This window comes from Eurytemora carolleeae, unplaced genomic scaffold (assembly GCF_000591075.1).
Source record: "Eurytemora carolleeae unplaced genomic scaffold, Eaff_2.0 scaffold892, whole genome shotgun sequence".
NCBI classification, from domain to species: domain Eukaryota; kingdom Metazoa; phylum Arthropoda; class Copepoda; order Calanoida; family Temoridae; genus Eurytemora; species Eurytemora carolleeae.
In genome coordinates, this window is record NW_019396799.1 from 110,321 (window position 1) to 133,075 (window position 22,755).

At 31.3% G+C, this 22,755-nt stretch overlaps 1 protein-coding gene across 1 annotated transcript in view; it reads left to right on the forward strand.

Annotated features, from left to right (window-relative positions):
• Positions 1-19,353, forward strand: part of LOC111708798 (lachesin) — a 50,202-nt gene extending 30,849 nt beyond the window's left edge. The window contains exons 5-13 of the mRNA XM_023482292.1: positions 599-669; positions 2,030-2,103; positions 6,483-6,548; positions 9,896-10,023; positions 11,525-11,559; positions 12,569-12,642; positions 12,861-12,923; positions 16,884-16,959; positions 18,396-19,353. Of these exons, the coding sequence (XP_023338060.1) occupies positions 599-669; positions 2,030-2,103; positions 6,483-6,548; positions 9,896-10,023; positions 11,525-11,559; positions 12,569-12,642; positions 12,861-12,923; positions 16,884-16,959; positions 18,396-18,417 (609 nt within the window). The 3' untranslated portion in view covers positions 18,418-19,353. The remainder of the gene's footprint in view (positions 1-598; positions 670-2,029; positions 2,104-6,482; positions 6,549-9,895; positions 10,024-11,524; positions 11,560-12,568; positions 12,643-12,860; positions 12,924-16,883; positions 16,960-18,395) is intronic.
• The last annotated feature ends 3,402 nt before the right edge of the window (positions 19,354-22,755 follow it).

Here is a 22,755-nt window from a genome sequence, read left to right on the forward strand (position 1 = left end):
TGCTTTTAGTGTCCAATCAGTTTTTTCCCATAGATCCTTTTGTTTTTGCTTTTAATCCTGCATTATTTTACAGACTTTTTCTTATAACTTTTTTCTTATTTTCTGGTTTAAGAATATTTTTATTCCAATTTATTTTCTCTTGTTATATTATATAAGAAGACATAACTAGGATTGTATAAATGCACGCAATAGAAATCAGGAAACTTTTTCTTTTATTGGGTTATGTTTGACAGAAAATACAAGTTTATTTTTCTCCTATGGCGACCCTAAATAATAATATTAGTTGATTTAGTTTAGTTAATATCTATGTCATATGACAAAACATATTATTAAACTTTAAAAAGGCAATTATTTCGTTTCAAATGTCTGTCTGAAATCAATTAACCCCCCAATTGAACACAGTTTTATATCAATTTCTCGAGACAGGAACATCATGGATAGAATTCTTATAGGTCTGGATCAACTCCTGAAGTTCTTAGATTTCATTTTTCCTTTACAGTCCCTTTAATTAATATTTGGTTTTAACCACTTTATAACTTTTATTCGCGTAATAGTACATGTATAGTGCCCCCCCCCCTCTCAAGTTATTTTTCTTCAGGTTTCATGGGTCCGACATTCAGATACTCATCTTCTAGCTACAGGAGGATACACATATACTCCTGATACAAGGTATACTAGCTAGGATATATATATATATATATATATACTCATCTACTAGATACAGGAGGATACACATATACTCCTGATACAAGGTATACTAGCTAGGATATATATACATATATATATATACTCATCTACTAGATACAGGAGAATATTCATCCAAATATTGCTCTTTATGCAGATTTTAATATATCGAAAATGAATTTAAGAATTTCCAATAAACGTATAAAAAACTTTTGTTTCATTATTGATTTAAAGGTTGCATGTAGTGAAACATAGTTTTACTTTTAGATTTTCCTTCCAATACTTGATGATAACAATTAATCATAAGATAACATTAACAATGTAAAAAAAAAATATTTTTATAGTAAACCAAAAACATTATGAAATTTATTTTATTCTACTTTCCTTAAAATTTCTTCTCAAATTACTAGCAAAAAAATGTTTAGAGCAAAAATTGCAAACATTGCGGCTTTCAAATAAAAACGCAACAGTTAAAATTGTAAAAGAAGAAAAAATCTAAAATATATTTAAAATTACTTTAAATTATATTTTATATAGGTATTGCTGTTTGATAAAATTTAATGAATTATGTATTGATTAGAGAGCATAATCATAATTGAAATTGTCTCATAGATTGTACATTACTCAATGGGATGTTTTCTAAACTTACCATACTGTAGAACCCATAAAAAGGAAGACTACATTTCAGCATTCAGCAATCTTATGTTGAAATCTTTGATATTTTAAAGTAAAGCAAATAGGTGTACCTGTCTCATAAACATCAAATGATCAACGTAGTTAAATGTGCTTTTGTGCATTGCACTGCTTGGTTACATTGCTCATTGGGTTATTTAAAAAATAAACTTGAGTCTAACTGTCGTCTTCCTTTTGCATAGTTTTATCGGTCTCACTGTAGGTTTATGAATATTTTAGTTCAAGTGTGAGGTTTGTATGAAGTTTACGCTATTACATAATTAAGAACCTAACCACAAGAATAAAATTTATAACTTAATTCTAACTTTAAATTAAATATTATTAAAGTTTAATGCAGAATTAAATATTAAAAGAGGAAGTCCTGTTATTTATGAATAATTGTATAAAGAGTTTAAATTACCGAATAACATTGTCCCAAAATAATTTTTTTTATCCGAATTCATGATGGATGGAAATATTCATGCAATGGCTGAAAAACAGGCCTGAGGTGGAAAATTTTGAATTGACAGAACTAATTTAAATCTGATTAACTCTGTCTTTTATATCTCATTAGTAAAACCTCCTAACTCACGGAACCTATTTGATCCAAGTTATATGAGCTCTATCCATTGATATCGCATTAGGTTTAATTTTTTTACTTTATTTTATCTAGGTTTACATCTGTTCATAAACCTAGCTCCGAAAACTGGGTTCTAGAGATTAGAGATACTAATACATCAGACGCAGGTTATTATCAGAAATAATTTTAGTTTAAAGGGAGTGACTGGCTAGGTGTGGTGTAAATACAGGATTATAAAGTTAAAGGGGGTGACGGGTTAGGTATGGTTAAAATACAGGATTATAAAGTTAAAGGGGGTGACTGGCTAGGTATGGTTTAAATACAGGATTATAAAGTTAAAGGGGGTGACTGGCTAGGTATGGTTTAAATACAGGATTATAAAGTTAAAGGGGGTGACTGGCTAGGTATGGTTAAAATACAGAATTATAAAGTTAAAGGGGGTAACGGGCTAGGTATGGTTAAAATACAGAATTATAAAGTTAAAGGGGGTGACGGGCTAGGTATGGTTAAAATACAGGATTTTAAAGTTAAAGGGGGTGACTGGCTAGGTGTGGTTTAGATACAGGATTATAAAGTTAAAGGGGTTGACGGGCTAGGTATGGTTAAAATACAGGATTATAAAGTTAAAGGGGGTGACTGGCTAGGTGTGGTTTAAATACAGGATTATAAAGTTAAAGGGGGTGACTGGCTAGGTGTGGTTTAAATACAGGATTATAAAATTATAAAAGATTTGAGTTTAAAGGGAGTGACTAGCTAGGTATGGTTAAAGTACAGAATTATAAAATTTTAAGAGATTTAAGTTTAAAGGGGGCGACTGGCTAGGTATGGTTTAAATACAGGATTATAAAAATTGTAAAAGATTTAAGTTTAAAGGGAGTGGCTAGCTAGGTATGGTTTAAATAAGAGTTATAAACTTAAAAAAGATTTAAGGTTAAAGGGGGTAACTGGCTTGGTAGGGCATAAGTACAGGATTATAAAGGGAGTGCATGACTGGCTTGGTAGGGTATAAGCACTGGATTATAAAGGGAGTAAATGACTAGCTTGGCAGGGTATAAATAAAATTATTAAAGATTTAAAGGGCCGTACTGTTAACATAATTTGAAGTGACCCTCCATGCAAAGATGGCAATGCCTGATTTCTAATGGTACCCCATTTAAAACCCTTAGAAAAACAACGATATCTTCCACCTTTATATCAGATTAGATTTAATGGGTACCGTTGTAAATTGGACATTGTCATCTTTGCATGGTGGGTCACTCGAAATTTTGCTTACAGTCCCTTTAAGTCACGTTATGTTCGACAGTACTCTCAAACCATTTCACGTAAAGACCTAATTTTGAAGAGGTAGTATGGAAATCAAGGTCGTTTATTAAGGTTAGATTCTCTTGATGCGCTAAAATGAAAATAAATGTCGTCTTCGTGGCATTGGAAATCCTCATATGACGTAACTTATTATTGGCGAAAGATGAAGTAACAACGTTACTAGGGAGGTGGCAAGGATTTTCTCCTTTTTTATTACATTAGAGCGCATTCAGAGTACAATCTTGATGTAAATATTACAGAATGTACACTATATACAACAAACATTCAGAGTACAATCTTGATGTAAATATTACAGAATGTACACTGTATACAATAAACATTCAGAGTACAATCTTGATGTAAATATTACAGAATGTACACTGACTCTATGCAATAAAAATTCAGAGTACAATCTTGATGTAAATATTACAGAATGTACACTGTATACAATAAACATACAGAGTGCAATCTTGATGTAAATACAATAGAATGTACACTGTATACAATAAACATACAGAGTACAATCTTGATGTAAATATTACAGAATTTACACTACGTATGCAATAAACATCCAGAGTACAATATTGATGTAAATACTACAGAAAGTACACTGTATACAGTAAACATTTAGAGAGAATTGTAATTTTCCTGGCAGAATTACTGCAAGATACTTCCCTCATCTTCCATCTTTAGAGAAGAAAGTTTATAAGGATTTTACAGATTCTTTCTTATCCATAGTTTTCGTTGATTCGAATTTCGTGCTGCCGTAGTGGAGCCGGATTCTGGGAGAATTCAATACCAAACTCAATAATTAAATAATTTCATGTTTAAATTGTAAATTTTCTACCTAGTTTAGTTAAGATCATCGACCCATCATCACATTGACATGCAATACAAGAAGAGAAAGTTTGTCTCAAATTGTATTTCTTGGGAAATTATCATCTGTAAAGCGAAATAATCTTTTTTTTACCTTATTCTGAATTATTGATTGCTTGAAATCTATTTTTGCCAACTTCCATCTTGATATAGACAAACAAGCAAAGTTATAATAATTAATATCTGGAAATAACCAGTTTTCAACAGAAACCCTAAAAAGTGATTTTTCATGAAACACATATCTGATCTAGAAGTTTTAGAACCTGTTTATCAGCCAGGAGTTGGATCAAGCTTTGGGTTCGGATATTAAAATATCTTGCTCCGGGCATATTCCATTCCTGGAGCACTATACCTTGATGCATTCTTCCAATCAATCAGTTTATATGGATAGATAGATAGATAGATAGATGGATAGATAGATAGATAGATAGATAGATAGATAGATAGATAGATAGATAGATAGATAGATAGATAGATAGATAGATAGATAGATAATCAGATTGCAGAACATGGCAGTATGGTACATCAATTGACCAACTCCGTCCCTTTAAAGTTTTAGAAACCTTCCTGAGAATGTTTAAGCTCCTGAATATTTAAGTTTAATCTAAGCATCTGTGTTTAAACTTTTTAATAGATATTTTAATAAATTCTGATGAAGTTTCAGGAGTTTATAGTTTAAACTGTCTCAAAGATGAAACCACTTGTCTACCTTAAAAGGGAGGAATTTTCCAAAAACAAATTTTAAAATTTTCTCTTACTTCTGAGGTGGTCGCGTACAGTGGTAACTCTATCCTCTAGGCCTAATCTTATTTTTTCTAAACGTTTATAAAACCTAATTGACGCCGGGAACTCTAATGTATAGGCTAATGTATGTGTATCTGTATATATATAACGTTGTAATCACTGTTTGTCTGTTGTTTGTTTGTACGACCATGTTCATGTCTTTAAAGTGTTCTGTAAATAAAATGTCCAGCCTTTTAATGGTACCGTCTATGAAATGTTCTGGATTTAAAATGTTCTGTCTATTATATGTCCTGCCTTTAAATTACCATGTCTATTAAATGTTCTGCCTTTAAAGTGTCCTGTCAATTAAATGTCCTGCCTTAAGAGTGTACTGTCTATTAAATGTCCTGTCTTTAAAGAGTACTATCTATTAAATGTCCTGCCTGTAAAGTGTACTGTCTATTAAATGTCCTGCCTGTAAAGTGTACTGTCTATTAAATGTCCTGCCTTTAAAGTGTACTATTTATTAAATGCCCTGCCTTAAAAGTGTACTGTCTATTAAATGTCCTGCCTCTAAAGTGTCATGTCCATTAAATGTTATGCCTTTAAAGTGTATGGCTATTAAATGTCCTGCCTTTAAAGTGTCATGTCTATTAAATGTTTTGCCTTTAAAGTGTACTGTCTATTAAATGTCCTGCTTTTAAAGTGTCCTGTATATTATATGCCCTGACTTTAAAGTGTACTGTTTATTAAATGTCTTCCTGCCTGTAAAGTGTACTGTCTATTAAATGTCCTGCCTTTAAAGTGTACTGGCTATTAAATGTTTTGCCTTTAAAGTGTCCTGTCTATTAAATATTCTGCCTTTAAAGTGTACTGGCTATTAAATGTCCTGCCTTTAAAGTTTACTGTCTATTAAACGTCCTACCTTTAAAGTGTACTGTCTATTAAACGTCCTACCTTTAAAGAGTGCTGTCTATTAAATGTACTACCTTTAAAGTGTACTGTCTATTAAATGTACTACCTTTAAAGTGTACTGTCTATATAATGTTCTACCTTTAAAGTGATACCGTCTATTAAATGTCCTGGCTTTAAAATGTCTTCTGCATAGCAAAAAGTTTTTCCATGAAATGTCTTTATAATAGCTTTCACAATATATGAAAGCTTAGGATTAAGAGTGATTGATACTGAAATTAAGCCAACCACCCAACAGACTGCGTTTTCACTTAAAAAATTTTTGCACTCAAAGAAAAATTTCCAAATCGTCAATACGTTTGCGAATTGACGATTTAATATCAGAGAAAGTCCCCAAAAAATGTTTTGAAAAATTTCAAATTTGAAATTAAAGAACTTATACCCAAAGCGCTTTTTATATTGGAATTCAGCATAAAATTTCCAAGAAAATAATGTATAACATGAAATTTTTCAAAATATTTTTCGTCACTCCGTAACCGTCTGGACGATTTCGATTTTTTTTACATTGCAATGTTTTTTTAAAGTGAAAACACAGCAACCTTTGGTGGGAGGTTAGCTGATTTCTAAAAAAGGTCACAAATCAATCACCCTTTCTTAGAATAATAAAGGTGGATGCATTTAAAAAATGAATATTGATTTTAAGTAATTGTTTTCTAAATAGTCATGTTTTTAGGAATATATGAATGTCAGATCTCAACCAACCCAGTCCGCAGTCTTCAGTTTCAGCTAAACATATCAGGTCAGTCAAAACCAAAGAGTATCCAAGATTACGGAAAAGATACATGCAGAGAGAATAAAGGCTTACAAAGTTGGTAATTAAAGGCAGATAGGGTTAAGGATTACATAGTTGGTAATTATAGGCAGAGATGATAAAGGATTACAGAGATTATAATGACAGGCAGAGAGGGTAATGGATTACAGAGTTGGTAGTTACAGGCAGAGAGTATACAAGATCACAGAGAAATTGTTACAGGCAGAGAGGGTACAAGATTACATAGCTATTGGTAATAGAGGTAGAGAGGATAAAAGATTACATCGATGGTAATTACAAGCAGAGAGGATTCAAGATTACAGAGATGTTGGTAATTACAGGCGGAGAGGGTAAAGGATTACAGGTTGCTAATTACAGACAGAGAGGGTAAAAATTACAGATTTATGTCTCAATTACAGTTAATTGTTTGCATTTATAGTTCATCAGGTTAAGAGCCTAGTGTCTTGAATTACATTTCTATTTAATTCTAGAATCTTAGAATTCCATGAATGTAAACTCTAGAATCCTAGAATTCCATGCATATAAACTCTAGAATCCTAGAATTCCATGAATATAAACTCTAGAATTCAAGAATTTTTCTAATTGAGTTTTCAATTTTCTTTCCCCGCTTCTACAAGCACTCCAAACCAAAGTAGTTCTTGTAAATATTATCAAAATAAGTTCTCTTGAAAATAAATATGTAAAATATGACAGAAGGCTTGCAGTTCTGGAAACAAATGGTTTTATTGTTTTGTAACGGCATTTTTAAAACTATATAAACCTTTTTTATTTCCAGAAGGTGAGCATTGTATTTTTAGACTTTTTTTCTTTAAATTTCTCAAATTGCATATTATAGTAATGTTTTCAAACAACACTTTTTTCTGGGTTAAACGAACTGTCATTGTAATTTGAAGCCACCTTTTTTTAAAGTGCCATACCCAATTCACAACTTTACCCTTTCAACTTTTATCTAACAACTTTATAGAAAAACTGTAATTGAAAGTATTCAATTTTAGAAGAGAAGATTATGGATTTCTTTATACATTATTGATCAGGCAAAGTTAATAGCTCTCCTTAAAGATATTTAATTGAATTGTTTTGTTATCATTATTGAAATTAGGTTGAAAAAATAATCAAAACCGCCAGGAGCAATTTTCCATCTAATTGCTTTATACTTGTACTGTTAGAATAATTATCAATTTGAAATTGTAAACTCGTTCTGTACACAGATACATGTATTTTAGCAATACACTTTATCTATCTATCTAACTATCTTTTAAGAGTACCACATTTAATCAGACGTGCCAACAGAGAGTCATTTAAAATCACGTCTGCAGTTCCTTTAAATCAATTTTATTGTATAATCTTAAATAATTCAAGGTGTTATGTTTAAACTCCCAGTAAATTGTGGAAATCCCTAGAAGGCATTAATCATAGATTTATTTGGAGTTTTAGCAGCACGAACTTTGAATTATTAAATTCCAAATTAGTCAACTTTGTATATTCTATTGATTTTACTGATTATTCAACTTTCAAAGCTTTTCAACAACTTAGTAAATTATTTGATGATTAATTTAATTAATGTATCCACGTGTTAGGAGGAAAATTAGATTTATCTGAGGCTGAATTTAAAGAATTTAAACCGCGTCGCTGATCCGCCAAAAACCGGTTCCAATTGATCGCCGGCTCGAATCTCGAAATACTAAATACAATTTCAAGTGTAACCAACCATGTTTGAACCGCATCTCATATTTGAGCCGTGGCTCAAATTCATTAAATTCGGACTTTGTTTTTTTTTCGTAAAAAATATTATCAGTGTTGATATATGTACTCTTCTAATTATTAAATTAGAGTGTGCTGGATTCAATTAATATAATTATTGTTCATTATTCTATAATTTGATTACTTATATTCTCGTTCTCCGTCTTCTCCCCTATTTCCTTAGGATTGCTTTCGGAGCCCCTACCTCTCCTAGTTTTCATCAGAGAACTTGGATTATTCAAATTATAAAAAGTTTTCACGTGTGGCATATCGGAACGTTGATTTCTACATCAGAGACACTTATTTGTTATCAGAGGCCCCTTAAAATGCACAATGCACATGAACCCAATACTATGTTCCTAATTATCCATATTCATTATAAAAATCTAGGTGTTCTGTTAACGTAGACCAGAGGCCACCGTTAGACCTTTCCAATTGTTTTTTTTTGTATAAATGTCGGTTGGAACTCTTTCGTAACATATGACCCTATAACATACAACCCTATATCCTGGTAAATAGATGAATTGCTGGTTATATTTATGGAACATGTAACCCAGAAGTAGATGAATTACTGGTTATATTTATGGAATTTCTAATCCAGAAATAGATGAATTGCTGGCTATATTTATGGAATTTGTAACCCAGAAATAGATGAACTAATGGTTATATTAATGGAATTTCTAACCCAGAAATAGATGAATTGCTGGCTATATTTATGGAATTTCTAATCCAGAAATAGATGAATTGCTGGCTATATTTATGGAATTTGTAACCCAGAAATAGATGAACTTCTGGTTATATTTATGGAATTTCTAATCCAGAAATAGATGAATTGCTGGTTATATTTATGGAACATGTAATCCAGAAATAGATGAATTGCTGGTTATATTTATGAAATTTCTAACCCAGAAATAGATGAATTGCTGGTTATATTTATGGAATTTCTAAGCCAGAAATAGATGAACTACTGGTTATATTTATGGAATTTCTAAACCAGAAATAGATGAATTGCTGGTTATATTTATGGAACATGTATAACCCAGAAATAGATGAATTGCTGGTTTTATTTATGGAATTTCTAATCCAGAAATAAATGAATTGCTTGTTATATTTATGGAATTTGTAACCCAGAAATAAATGAATTGTTGGTTATATTTATTAAATTTCTAACCCAGAAATAGATGAATTTCTGGTTATATTTATGGAATTTCTAAGCCAGAAATAGATGAATTGCTGGAATTATATTTATGGAATTTCTAATCCAGAAATAGATGAATTGCTGGTTATATTTATGAAATTTCTAACCCAGAAAAGTGTAATTTTCCCCTTTTAAATTAACGCTAAAAAAATGCTTGACTTTCATCGTCTAAAAAAACTGCTGACGTAGTTTCAAGTAATTACCTAAAGATCTATGTCTTTCTGGATCAGACAAAGCTTTTAAAGGTACTGTTGTGAATCGGACATGCTACTTTATTAATGTAGGGTCACTTAAAATTACGTTGGCAGACCTTTATAGGAGTATTCTATATGAACGATTCAAAATAAAACTTCTGACTTTTAATATTTAAATTTAGATTCGTTGACCGAGATTTGGGGAAGTAAGGAACGTCATATTGACAAAGGATCTCCATTTAACCTGACCTGTAGGGTATCCAGCTATCAACAATCTATCCCATATATACTCTGGTATCATAACAATCAGGTTAATATATGGCCAATTTCTTAGACGCTCTACCATAGGTAGAACCATAGTCACACTATGGTTACGCTTTACCAGAGCAGTGTAGATAGATTGATACGACCTATAGTTTTACCTATGGTTAAATGAATAAGAAATTGGCCAATACTCTTTACATTAGTATTTCCTCAGTTTAGAGTCCGAGATTTATGAATGCAATTCAATTTGAATCGGGGTAAACTACGGGTTTAAAATGCGGATTTTTCACCCCCCATTGTCTCATGAACACATTGTTTAACCATTGAGCTTACTTAATGTTCTTACTTAAAGTGTTAATCCAGTGGCTTCTATGTCATTGATAAATTTCCAACTCTGATTAGACAATTTATCCAATTTATACCTTATCAAACCAAGTTTAATTGCATAAATAAATAAGGAAAAGGAAAGTGAATGAAGGATGATTTAATGAGAAAAATTATTAAAAAAAAATGTTGTTTTCTGTTTAGTTTATTAAAATCATACAACTGTAAATTTGTAACAAATTCAAGAAAAAATAAGAAGACGATTACCAATGTGCAGCGCAGTTGACCGGGCAACATTTACAATACATTAAACTATATCCGCTCCGAAATGTGTCTCCTCATGTTCTCCCCCCCCCCTTCACCGCCTCTACTTGTGGAGAGCAGCGTCAGTTAGCTTTAGAACGTCGAGATGTGAACACCTCCGATTAGGAACTAACTCCTTCATACTGCCGCAGATGTCTACTCAGCAACAAATGCTGCAATGTCTAAGCCTCCAGATGTCCAAATCCACAAAACAGTCGCATGTCCTGTGGTATGAGAGGCAAATCGTTCCTCACCACACATGTTACAGACTGCAAACCCTCCAGGACCGTCGCCTAGATGTGAACCCTTTGCTGCCAAGATGCTGACACCTGCGAGCTGACCATCATGAAGCTCCAACTGTTCCATTCCTTTCAAAACTAATAATCAATGTTATTTCATTTTCAACCTTTTAGATACTCCCAGTTAAGGGTCAATATTTTAAAACTGCTTTGCTTTTATTTCTCATTTCATGCTATTATTCAATAAAGTTACCAAATATCCCTTTAGTTCTTTTATTTGTGTCAACTAAATTATATTTGATTTTTAAATCCCTTCTTGCATTAGAAGAATAATACAGTAGTGAGTAGACACGTCTATATCACACAAAAAATCGGTTGAGCAGAGTATGAATATACATTTTAGATATGGATCACTTGATAAATAGTTTCAACGTTTATTTTGACATTTGGAAATCAAATTTTGAAATAAAATCTGAGAAATCTTGAAAAATGTGAATTCTGAATTTGACAGACTTTCAAATTGTAATATTCTCTACAATAATTCATCCGTATATGTACTATTTTATCCTTCTATCATTAATTTAAACAAACTCTTTTTTTCTGATATTTTTCAAAAGGAATGCAAAAAAATTTTAATATTTGAAAAATATTGAAAAAAATCTAATTTTAATATTATTTTAGCAAATCAATCTGGCTGAATCTGATACCTTTAAAGCGTAAGTATATTCTCTAAATAATTATATATTTTTTTCAATTACGATGTTACCAACAAAGGATAAGACTTCAGAGACGAGTACACAGAATTATTCAGTCTTTATTCTTACATTTTTGATTCCCTTACTGTAAACTCCAGTTCATTTCAAGTTCCAGGCCGATATTTAATCAGCTAAAGCATGCTGTACAGTACAAATACAGAATATGGAAAAACGTGACTATACACCAAATGAGTGATCCCCTTCTAGTGAAATTTATGTGCCCTGCAGTTGTAAAATTATTTATTTCTTTATCAAATAATAAATAAAAATGATCAAATTATTTGAGTGCGGAACTCTAAGTTATTTCTTCAAAGTCTATATATTTATATATTTACAGGTCGTCATAAAAGGCCATCCTTTCTGAGTAACTCTGTAATTGATTTCATAATCTATTTATAAGTACCTGTAATAAATATCGTAGTAAAACCCATATTTGTAAACCTGACCACACCTAGATATATTAAGGTGTACATTATCTGTAACTAGGCTTGTTAATTTCTGAGAAAACCTATTGGTCCTTATCGTTAACGTGTATTACGATTTGATTCAATTTCGTTCATTGATTTAACCTGTACCATTAAACCTAAAATATACATTAGTTGGACTAAGACTCTGCTTGTTTACAGTATTAGAGTAATCCATTCTTGTGTAGTGAACTAGAGGGCCCTAGGTCTGGTATAAGAATGTCTCTAATATCTAGGTCTGGTATAAGAATTTATCTAATATCTAGGGCGGGTATAAGAATGTCTCTAATATCTAGAGCTGGTATAAGAATGTATTTAGTATCTAGGTCTGGTATGAGAATATATCTAATATTTAGGGCTAGTATAAGAATGTATCTAGAATTTAGGTCTGGCATGAGAATATGTCTAATATCTAGGGCTGGTATAAGAATGTATCTAGTATCTAGGTCTGGTATGAGAATATATAAAATATCAAGGTCTGGTATAAGAATATATAAAATATTTAGGTCTGGTATGAGAATGGGAGGGGAGGATTATTCCATGTCTCTTCTGGTATCGTCAGCAGAACGAAAGCATTCAGGAATTGATTAATTAAAAAAAAATTAGGAGCGCGTTTGCAAAAAATACATTATAAATAGAAAAAGGCTCTACAAATATGAATGAAAAAGCTAAAGAAAGTAGAAAAAAAACTTTTTTCACATTCATTGTGAGTAAACGTATGGGCAATTATGAGGGTTTTGCTTTTATATTTTTTTTTCTTAGTCTTTAATTCTCTTCTTTAATTATTCTTTAACTCAGGGAAATACCACTGCATCTCCCCGGCCGGTCAGTCTAGTACAATCTCCCTTCATGTACATACAGGTATACTATACAATCAGTCAGTGCAGTACAATCTCCCTTCATGTACATACAGGTATACTACAATACAATCAGTCAGTACAGTACAATCTCCCTGCATGTACATACAGGTATACAATACAACCAGACAGTCTAGTACAATCTCCCTTCATGTACATACAGGCATAAAATACAACCAGTCAGTACAGTACAATCTCCCTTCATGTACATACAGGTATAAAATACAATCAGTCAGTCTAGTACAATCTCCCTTCATGTACATACAGGTACACAATACAACTAGTCAGTCTAGTAAAATCTCCCTTCATGTACATACAGGTACACAATACAACCAATCAGTATAGTACAATCTCCCTTCATGTACATATAGGTATACAATACAATCAGTCTGTACAGTACAATCTCCCTTCATGTACATACAGGTATACAATACAACCAGACAGTCTAGTACAATCTCCCTTCATGTACATACAGGTACACAATACAACCAATCAGTATAGTACAATCTCCCTTCATGTACATACAGGTATACAATAAAATCAGTCAGTACAGTACAATCTCCCTTCATGTATATACAGGTATACAATACAACCAGTCAGTACAGTACAATCTCCCTTCATGTACATACATTTATCTACAGGTATACAATGCAACCAGTCGGTCTAGTACAATCTCCCTTCATGTATATACAGGTATACAATACAATCAGTCAGTACATTACAATCTCCCTTCATGTACATACAGGTATACAATACAACCAGTCAGTCTAGTACAATCTCCCTTCATGTACATACAGGTGTACAATATAACTAGTCAGTACAGTACAATCTCCCTTCATGTACACACAGGTATAAAATACAACCAGTCAGTATAGTACAATCTCCCTTTATGTACATATAGGTATACAATACAATCAGTCAGTACAGTACAATCTCCCTTCATGTACATACAGGTGTACAATACAACCAGTCAGTACAGTACAATCTCCCTTCATGTACATACAGGTATACAATACAACCAGTCAGTACAGTACAATCTCCCTATGTACATACAGGTATACAATACAATCTCCCTTCATATACATACAAGTATACAATACAACCAGTCAGTACAGTACAATCTCCCTTCATGTACATACAGGTATACAATACAACCAGTCAGTACAGTACAATCTCCCCCTTTATGTACATACAGGTAAACAATACAACCAGTTAGTAAAGTAAATCTCCCCCTTTATGTACATACAGGTATACAATACAATCAGTCAGTACATTACAATCTCCCTTCATGTACATACAGGCATACAATACAACCAGTCGGTACAGTACAATCTCCCTTCAGGCATACAATACAACCAGTCAGTACATTACAATCTCCCTTCATGTACATACAGGTATACAATACAACCAGTCAGTACAGTACAATCTACCTTCATGTACATACAGGTATACAATACAATCAGTCAGTACATTACAATCTCCCTTCATGTACATACAGGCATACAGTACAACCAGTCGGTTCAGTACAATCTCCCTTCATGTACATACAGATATACAATACAACCAGTCAGTACATTACAATCTCCCCCTTCATGTACATACAGGTATACAATACAACCAGTCAGTACAGTACAATCTTCCTTCATGTACATACAGGCATACAATACAACCAGTCAGTACATTACAATCTCCCCCTTTATGTACATACAGGTATACAATACAATCTCCCTTCATATACATACAAGTATAAAATACAACCAGTCAGTACAATACAATCTCCCTTGATGTATATACAGGTATACAATACAACCAGTCATTACAGTACAATCTCCCTACCAGTTAGTAAAGTACAGATCCTATGTTGACTAAATTGTCACAAAGGAATTGAGTTTAGCCACAAACTTATTTTTCTATCCCCTATGTCTTTTTAACCTGATGGTGTAAACCTTTGATATTTCAAACTTACATTATTTGATCCAACAGAATTCAAAGTTTAAAATATCTAATGTCCACAAAATTAGGTTGCAAAGATATAGGGATTTTAAAAAATCAGAGTAATTGTGGCAAATACTTAAATCTTTTCTTACTGACTTTCCTCCTATAGCATCAAATAAGTAAATACTATAAATATCAAATTATGTTTTCATCTAAACCATCTGATATCTATTCTTGTTTGATTTATGCAAAATGAAAATTTTAATATCCTAGACAAAATAGTAAAAAGATATTTATTAATATTTTCTTTTTTGTGTATAAAAGAGACAAAAGTATTCAAATCTAACATAAAATCAATTTATTATTCTTTAATTTGCATGTAAAAGGGAGTGTTCGCGAAAAATGAAAGGGGGTATAAAAAATATAAAAATATTATAAAATATCAACTTTATACAAATGCGTCGAAAAAAAATCTATGATTATAGGTTGTAATAACTGAATGATTTGTTTGGAATTAAATTGTATTTTGAATTTTGTAACTTTCTTAATTTGTATTGACGATACGTTCTTCAGTATGAGTCGGTTTAACAATTTTCTCCTTATATACGCAACAGATAGAAGTAAGATCAGTAGCAATCACCATCGAATATTTTTCGACGTAAGCCTATACATTCTTTCTAGGGTTTCCACGAAATGGCTAAATCTTTTGCGCAAAATTTGCGCTATTTTCGCGCAAATTTTTTTTTTGCGAACTTTTGCGCTATTTTTGCGCATGAAACGCAATGAGTTTTGCGCGGTTTTGCGCTATTTTTTTTTGCGCAATTTGCGCAAAACCGGAAATATTTTTTGCGAAATGTTGCGCATGAACCATGGACCCCTCCTTTCTTCGATATACACTAAGTGTGAACATATTAATAATAACACAATTTTGTGTGTTAACGTCATGAAAAGTAAGTCTCAACACAATAAATTCATTTAATGTCAATTTTTCCAATTTTCATCATTGATTATAAAAATAATGAATTATCAAAGAAACATTACCAGCGCACACACATACAATTTACCAAGAAATCGGACTGTTCGCGAAATGTGTGTTTGTTTACAAAACAAACTTGCATTTAAAACCATTTTTTTAAAATTATGATACATTTATTTCACAAGACATCATGCCTTATATGATAATCTTATTTCGCTCTTATTAATTCCTTGTAGCGATATATTACAGCTTGAGAAGTTGCAAACCTAAATTTGTTTTGATCATTAATATTTTTAAGAAAACGTACGATTAATCATTTTACAAAGAAGTAGTTTTAATCATTCGCCTAACCGTCCAGTTTGGCCGAAAAAAAATATTATGGTTGGCAAAAGTTTAAAAGAGACCATTGGCATAATTTAAAGTTACCTAACATTAGTGTAAAGCATCGTGTCCTATTCACAACGGTACCCTTCAAATCTCTGACTGCTGACGGACTTATCCTTGTTTATCTACAGAAAATTTTTGATCGTTTTCAACCTGTTTTAATATTAGTATTAGACAAAGGTTTAAGGGGCACCATCGAGAATCGGCCAAGTCCCTCTATAAATGGAGGGTCACTCAAAATGTAGCCTACGGTCCTTTTAAGATAAGTTTAAGTTTTATTTAACCAAAAATCTGTATTATTAAAACTTCATATAAGTATGTGTACCTTCACACGTTGCCAAGAATTTCAGGAAGCATTTAATTCTGAAAATAATATTTTAGTTTTCTAAAACTTTAAATAAAGGTAGAATGTTTAAAAACTCGTATGTCAAGTTTATGGAGTAATTTTGGAGACTTTATATTCTTTATTATATACATAAATGTTACGAATTATATCTTAACAATCTTCTCTTTTTTGAGAAGAATGTGAGAAAATGATATCTTTGTTGCTCAAGGAAATCTACTAAATGTTTCCTGATTTAGAGAAAAATATTGCAGAAATATTTTTATAAAAGAAATGCTGACACCTTGTTTCGTTTAGGAATAAAGCTAAATATTTTCCTGTTTTAGAAGAGAATGCTGCTGAATTGTATTTGAACTCTGGTTTACAGATTACAGGGCCCTCAACCTTTATTCTTATTCTTGGGTAAATATTTTTTCACTAGGCCGGAGGGGGGGGGGGGGTCTAAATGTGTGCAAATCTTTCCGTTATCTATCATTGACTCTCCGTCATTCGTCAATAATAATTTCGCCCATAACCCAACAGTATATGCACGATGTACATTATGTACGCTGCATACAGTAATAACCAGACAACTGTGAAATAAGAAGACGACTTTGAAAATTATGTTATAATTTTAAATTGTCCTGTTAACATAAGACACAGCAATTGTGCAGTGTAAACAGAGCGATTTTACTAAATGAGGAATTTTTAAACTAATAGTAAAACTATTTGCTTTGAAACATCTTTAGAACACTTACAGATTGTTTTAATGTCGTCTTCCTTTTCCACCGTTTTCTGATTCTCATTGTACTAAACTGTTCACTGTTCAATTGGGTGATTTTTTTTTCAAATAAACGTTTTTGTTCAAAATTAGCAAATCAGCCCCTGGTGCTGGGGTCCTATAATAATTATATTAATGTGCTATCTGCAAAATTTGAATTTTCTCAGTTGAAAAGGTTTATCTGACGGGACAAAAAACTAGAATTATGATTTCCTGGACGATTGGCTGGTTTTGAAAAAAGTCCAAGATCTATCATTCATACTGTCATGCAGTCAAATGTGTTTCCAGTCTTAGACATTTATAAATTAGACCATTAACTACATTTGACATTTATAAATTAGACCATTAACTACATTTGACATTTATAAATTAGACCATTAACTACATTTGACATTTATAAATTAGACCATTAACTACATTTGACATTTATAAATTAGACCATTAACTACATTTGACATTTATAAATTAGACCATTAACTACATTTGACATTTGTCTTTTGGAAGATAAAAAACCTTTATTGCAGTACTCAGTAGTGGTAATTTGACATTGTATTCTTTAAATCTACAGTGGAATAGAATTTTGAAATTTATGTGATGAAATGAATCTGTGTTTACTGAACAAGTATTCCTTCCTATTCCACAGTATTATGGGTCTCACTGTATTGGTTTATTATTATTAATTCTAAAAACCTAGAACTTGAAATATTTTACAAAACACATAGATCCAAGTTTGTTACAGAGCCAGGGAATGTTGAAAATCAAAGTATAAAAACGTTTTAAAAATAAGAAATAATTGGGCAAATTGTTTAAACATAATTATAATAGATTCATCTAAGAGAATATTACATTGCATAATGATAGGTAAGGGGAATGGGAGGGGTTTAAACAGTTAATATTTAGAGGTTGCCATGTATTTAAATGTATTTATAAAAATATAGACCTATGAGGAAGATTCAAAATTTATTATAAACCTTTTCAAAGTTTGTTGAATTTGTAATTAGAATTGTTCAATTTTTCTGAAACTATTGTAAAATAATCTGCACTATAAAAATGATTATCTTTACAATTTTCTTTTCAGATATTTCTACATGTTCTTCTAAATATTAGATGTAAAACTTATGCTGCCCAAGCCTTTAGCTTCGTTGGCTGGTCAAAATAATCATCTAAGTAAGTTACAGCTGTGGGTCAACCTACTAAATCATGTTACAGTTTTAGCTGTAGGCCAACCTACAAAATCATGTAACAGTTATAGCTGTGGGTCAACCTACTAAATCATGTTACAGTTACAGCTGTAGGTCAACCTAATAACTCATGTTACAGCTACAACTGTGGGTCAACCTCCTAAATCTTACAGCTAAAGCTGTGGGTCAACCTACTAAATCATGTTACAGCTACAGCTGTAGGTCAACCTAATAAATCATGTTACGGCTACAACTGTAGGTCAACTTACACTGCACCAAGTTACAATAACAATTTGATGTTAACCTACAACTGGAGGTCAACCTATCTATCTATCTATTTTGAGGCAGCTGTTCGCTCCGAAAAACTATCGGACAGTCAAAAATTGGGTGACCGGCACGTTAGCTAAGCATAGTGCAATGGTGTATGCTTGCGCGGGACAGCCACTTGGGTCATAAGCCCCAATTGGTTTTGCAGCTGAAACTAAACACAGCTAGATTATTCTCAATCACGTCAAACTAATGTAAAATGCACTTGCGATTTAAATCTTTTATGTTTTTCATCATAACTCATCTTTTTAAAGAGTTATTGAGAAGAACATAAATGTTTTGAATTCATATTATGTAACCAAATAAATTTGCTATTATTACACTTGTACTTAAAATCAGAACTAGAGGAGCAACGGAGTCACAAAGTCGTAACAGCAATGTCAACTAAATTTGACCTTCGCCTCCTGGTTAGTTTGCAGTGCAATAGCTTAACCTAAAACATCTATGTTTTGCAAGTTAAAAATATATTACCGTGAGGCAATTGAGCCCTTGCCACAAACTCAAATTTTCTTAACCTTATTTCTTCGCAACCTGATAGTTTAAATCTTTGATATTTCAAACTTTAATTATTTAATCTAACATATTTCATAGTTTGAAATATCTAAGGTCTAAAGGAATTAGAAATTCAGAGTTTGTGGCAAAGAATCAATTCCTTTACCCATCAATCAAAATCATGCTTTTTACCGCATTTTGAAAAACAGACCAATGATTCAACTAGATTTTACCAAAATGGCGGGACCCCAGAACACAATATTGTAATTTGTTTTCACACCAATATTCGTAGATTTAAATCTAAAAACCATTTTGTCAAGTAGTTGTAAATAATAACATCAGATGTTTTCTTACAGCACCGTTTAAATTGAATTATTACATCCGTCAACTGAACTTTGTCATAAAAATATAAATCATATCTAGTTAACAACAATTTTTAACATTTAACATTTTGGTGTTTGACAAATAATAAATAAAATAAGTTACAAGAGTGCAACTAAACTAGAAGTAATTAAAAATTAACTATTTTCCAATAAAAGACATTTTTATTTACTAAAATAGAAATCATGATGTCAGGGTCAATTTTTCTGGTGTGGAAATGTTAAGTTTAATCAGTAGTGGAACTTATTATATTATATCTATAATCAGAATTGATCCTATGTGTTGAATAAATAATCAGAATTGATCATAATTTGTTAAATCAATGATCATTAATGATCCATAATCAGAATTTACACGAGTATGTTCAGTTCCTAAGCAGAATTGATCTTTTTCTGTTAAATTAATAATTAGAATTAATCCTTCATTGGTAAATCAATAATATAAAATTGATCCCACAATGTTAATTTAATAATCAGAATTGATACTTCTATGTTAAATCAATAACCAGAATTGATCCTAGTATGTTAAATCTATGATAATCAAAATTGATCCTTTGTGTTGAATCAATAATCAGATTTGATTGTGTTTGATCCAAAATCAAAATTGATCCTTTGTGTTGAATCAATAATCAGAATTGATTTTTCTTTGTTAAGTTCATAATCAGAATTGATCCTACTATGTTATCTAAATAATCAGAAATGATCCTACAATATTAAATCAATAAATAGAATGTATACGTCTATATTAAATCAATGATCGTAAATGATCCATTATCAGAATTTACCTGATTATGCAGAATGCAGAATTAATATTTCTAAGTTAAATCAATAATCAGAATTGATCCTTCTATGTTAAATCAATAATCAGAATTGATCCTTCTATGTTTAATCAATAATCAAAATTGATTTATTTAAACGAAATATTTGTGTATACACATTTTAATCATTATATACATGTGCAATTAAATAAAAAAATTAATTTTCAAATGATTTATTTCAACTGAACAAATTGTTGTATTTTATCAAATGTACATGAATATCTATTTATGAATATTATGTAAGAGTTTAATCAATATTATATGTATATAATTACTGTTACAAATTATCAGTAAAAGATATAAATTTTATTAATAAACATAAACTTTGTATTTCATTTATTATTAGTATGTCCCTATTTCTAAGCCGCATAGATTTAGATTGCTTTCAAGACCACGTCGATTTTAAAGTGTAACAACGTCTTTTACCTTAAAAACCTCGTTAACTCAGTGTTACTTTTTTGTAGCTCTAGACATGTACATATAAAACTGTAAAGCACTAGTTTTTTTAGCTTTTATATAAAGAAGTGGTTGGCAAACTTCTCACCGATTTTTGCTTGAGAGCTTGCAACTTTTGGATCACTGTGAATCTCCTCTATTAATACTTTCTTCTCTAAAATCCTATATAAAATCTATCTTCTCTAAGCTCCTCTATGAAATCTTATCTACTCTAAGCTCCTCTATGAAATCTATCTGCTCTAAGCTCCTTCATGAAATATATCTACTCTAAGCTCCTCTATGAAATATATCTACTCTAAGCTTCTCCATGAAATCTATCTGCTCTAAGCTCCTTCATGAAATATATCTACTCTAAGCTCCTCTATGAAATATATCTACTCTAAGCTTCTCCATGAAATCTATTTGCTCTAAGCTCCTTCATGAAATATATCTACTCTAAGCTCCTCTATTAATTATACCTACTCTACGCTCCTCTATGAAATATATCTACTCTGAGCTCCTCTATGAGATCTATCTGCTCTAAGCTCCTTCATGAAATATATCTACTCTAAGCTCCTCTATGAAATATATCTACTCTAAGCTTCTCTATGAAATCTATCTACTCTAAGCTCCTCTATGAAATCTATCTACTCTAAGCTTCTCTATGAAATCTATCTACTCTAAGCTCCTCTATGAAATCTATCTAAAGCTTCTAATATGTTCAGCAGGATCTAAGAGAATTCTCCCTCTTTATATAAAATGTATTTATTGTTCAAAACAATCCAATTTAAAAACAAATCAACTCTTATTTTCTCAAGAAATCTGATCACTATCAAACAAAACTATTTGTGCAAACCACTTGAAAATTTAGGTCGCAGCTGTAACTTAAAATATCGTGAAATATGACCAACAAAAAGGTTTAAGGAGGGAAATAAGAGTAAAAAAACGTTTTTGGGCCTTAACTCGACCAATTTTTAAAATATCGAAAATCTAAACTAAAAATGTACCATAATCAGCAGCCTTCTGCAGATCTTTTATAAATATATCAGCAAGTTCTGTAGATTTTTTTTACAAGTGTTATTCTTTTATATTTTCTTCTTTAAAGTCAAATTCGTCCAACTAAAATTGATTTTACAGAAAAAAAATTTAAATTTGTATCCGTTTAATTCTTACGCAATTAAAATTTCAAGAATTCCTAAAAAATCGACCTCCCTTCATGTACATGGCACTGCGAAAAATCGACCTCCCTTCATGTACATGGCACTGCGAAAAATCGACCTCCCTTCATGTACATGGCACTGCGAAAATGGTTTAACTGTGAATTTCACGTATTATTCTATTATTCGAAACTTTCTCCCCAAAAAAGCTTAACAAAAAAAAATAACAAAATAGTCAGACCGTTTAACCAATATATAGAAATAGAAATTTTAGCAAATGAATTGAATTACATTTTATGTCAAGAAGTTTTAACTCCTTATTTCAAATTAATAACTGTTTTTTTTCCATGATTCATAGCTATCTGGCATTGTTGCTTATGCAATGAATCGATCTGTAATGTATGGAAACCATAGATTCTTTTAGCCAATTTCCTAAACTAAGTTTGCACGCAAATCACTCTAAATTAAAGTAAATTGCATGCAAATCACGCTAAATTAAAGTAAATTGCATGCAAATAACGCTAAGCTAATGTAAATTGCACGCAAATCCCCGAAACTAAATTAAATTGCACGCAAATCACGCTAAACTGAACTAAATTGCACGCAATTCTCCTAAACTAAACTAAATTGCACGCAAATCACGTTAAA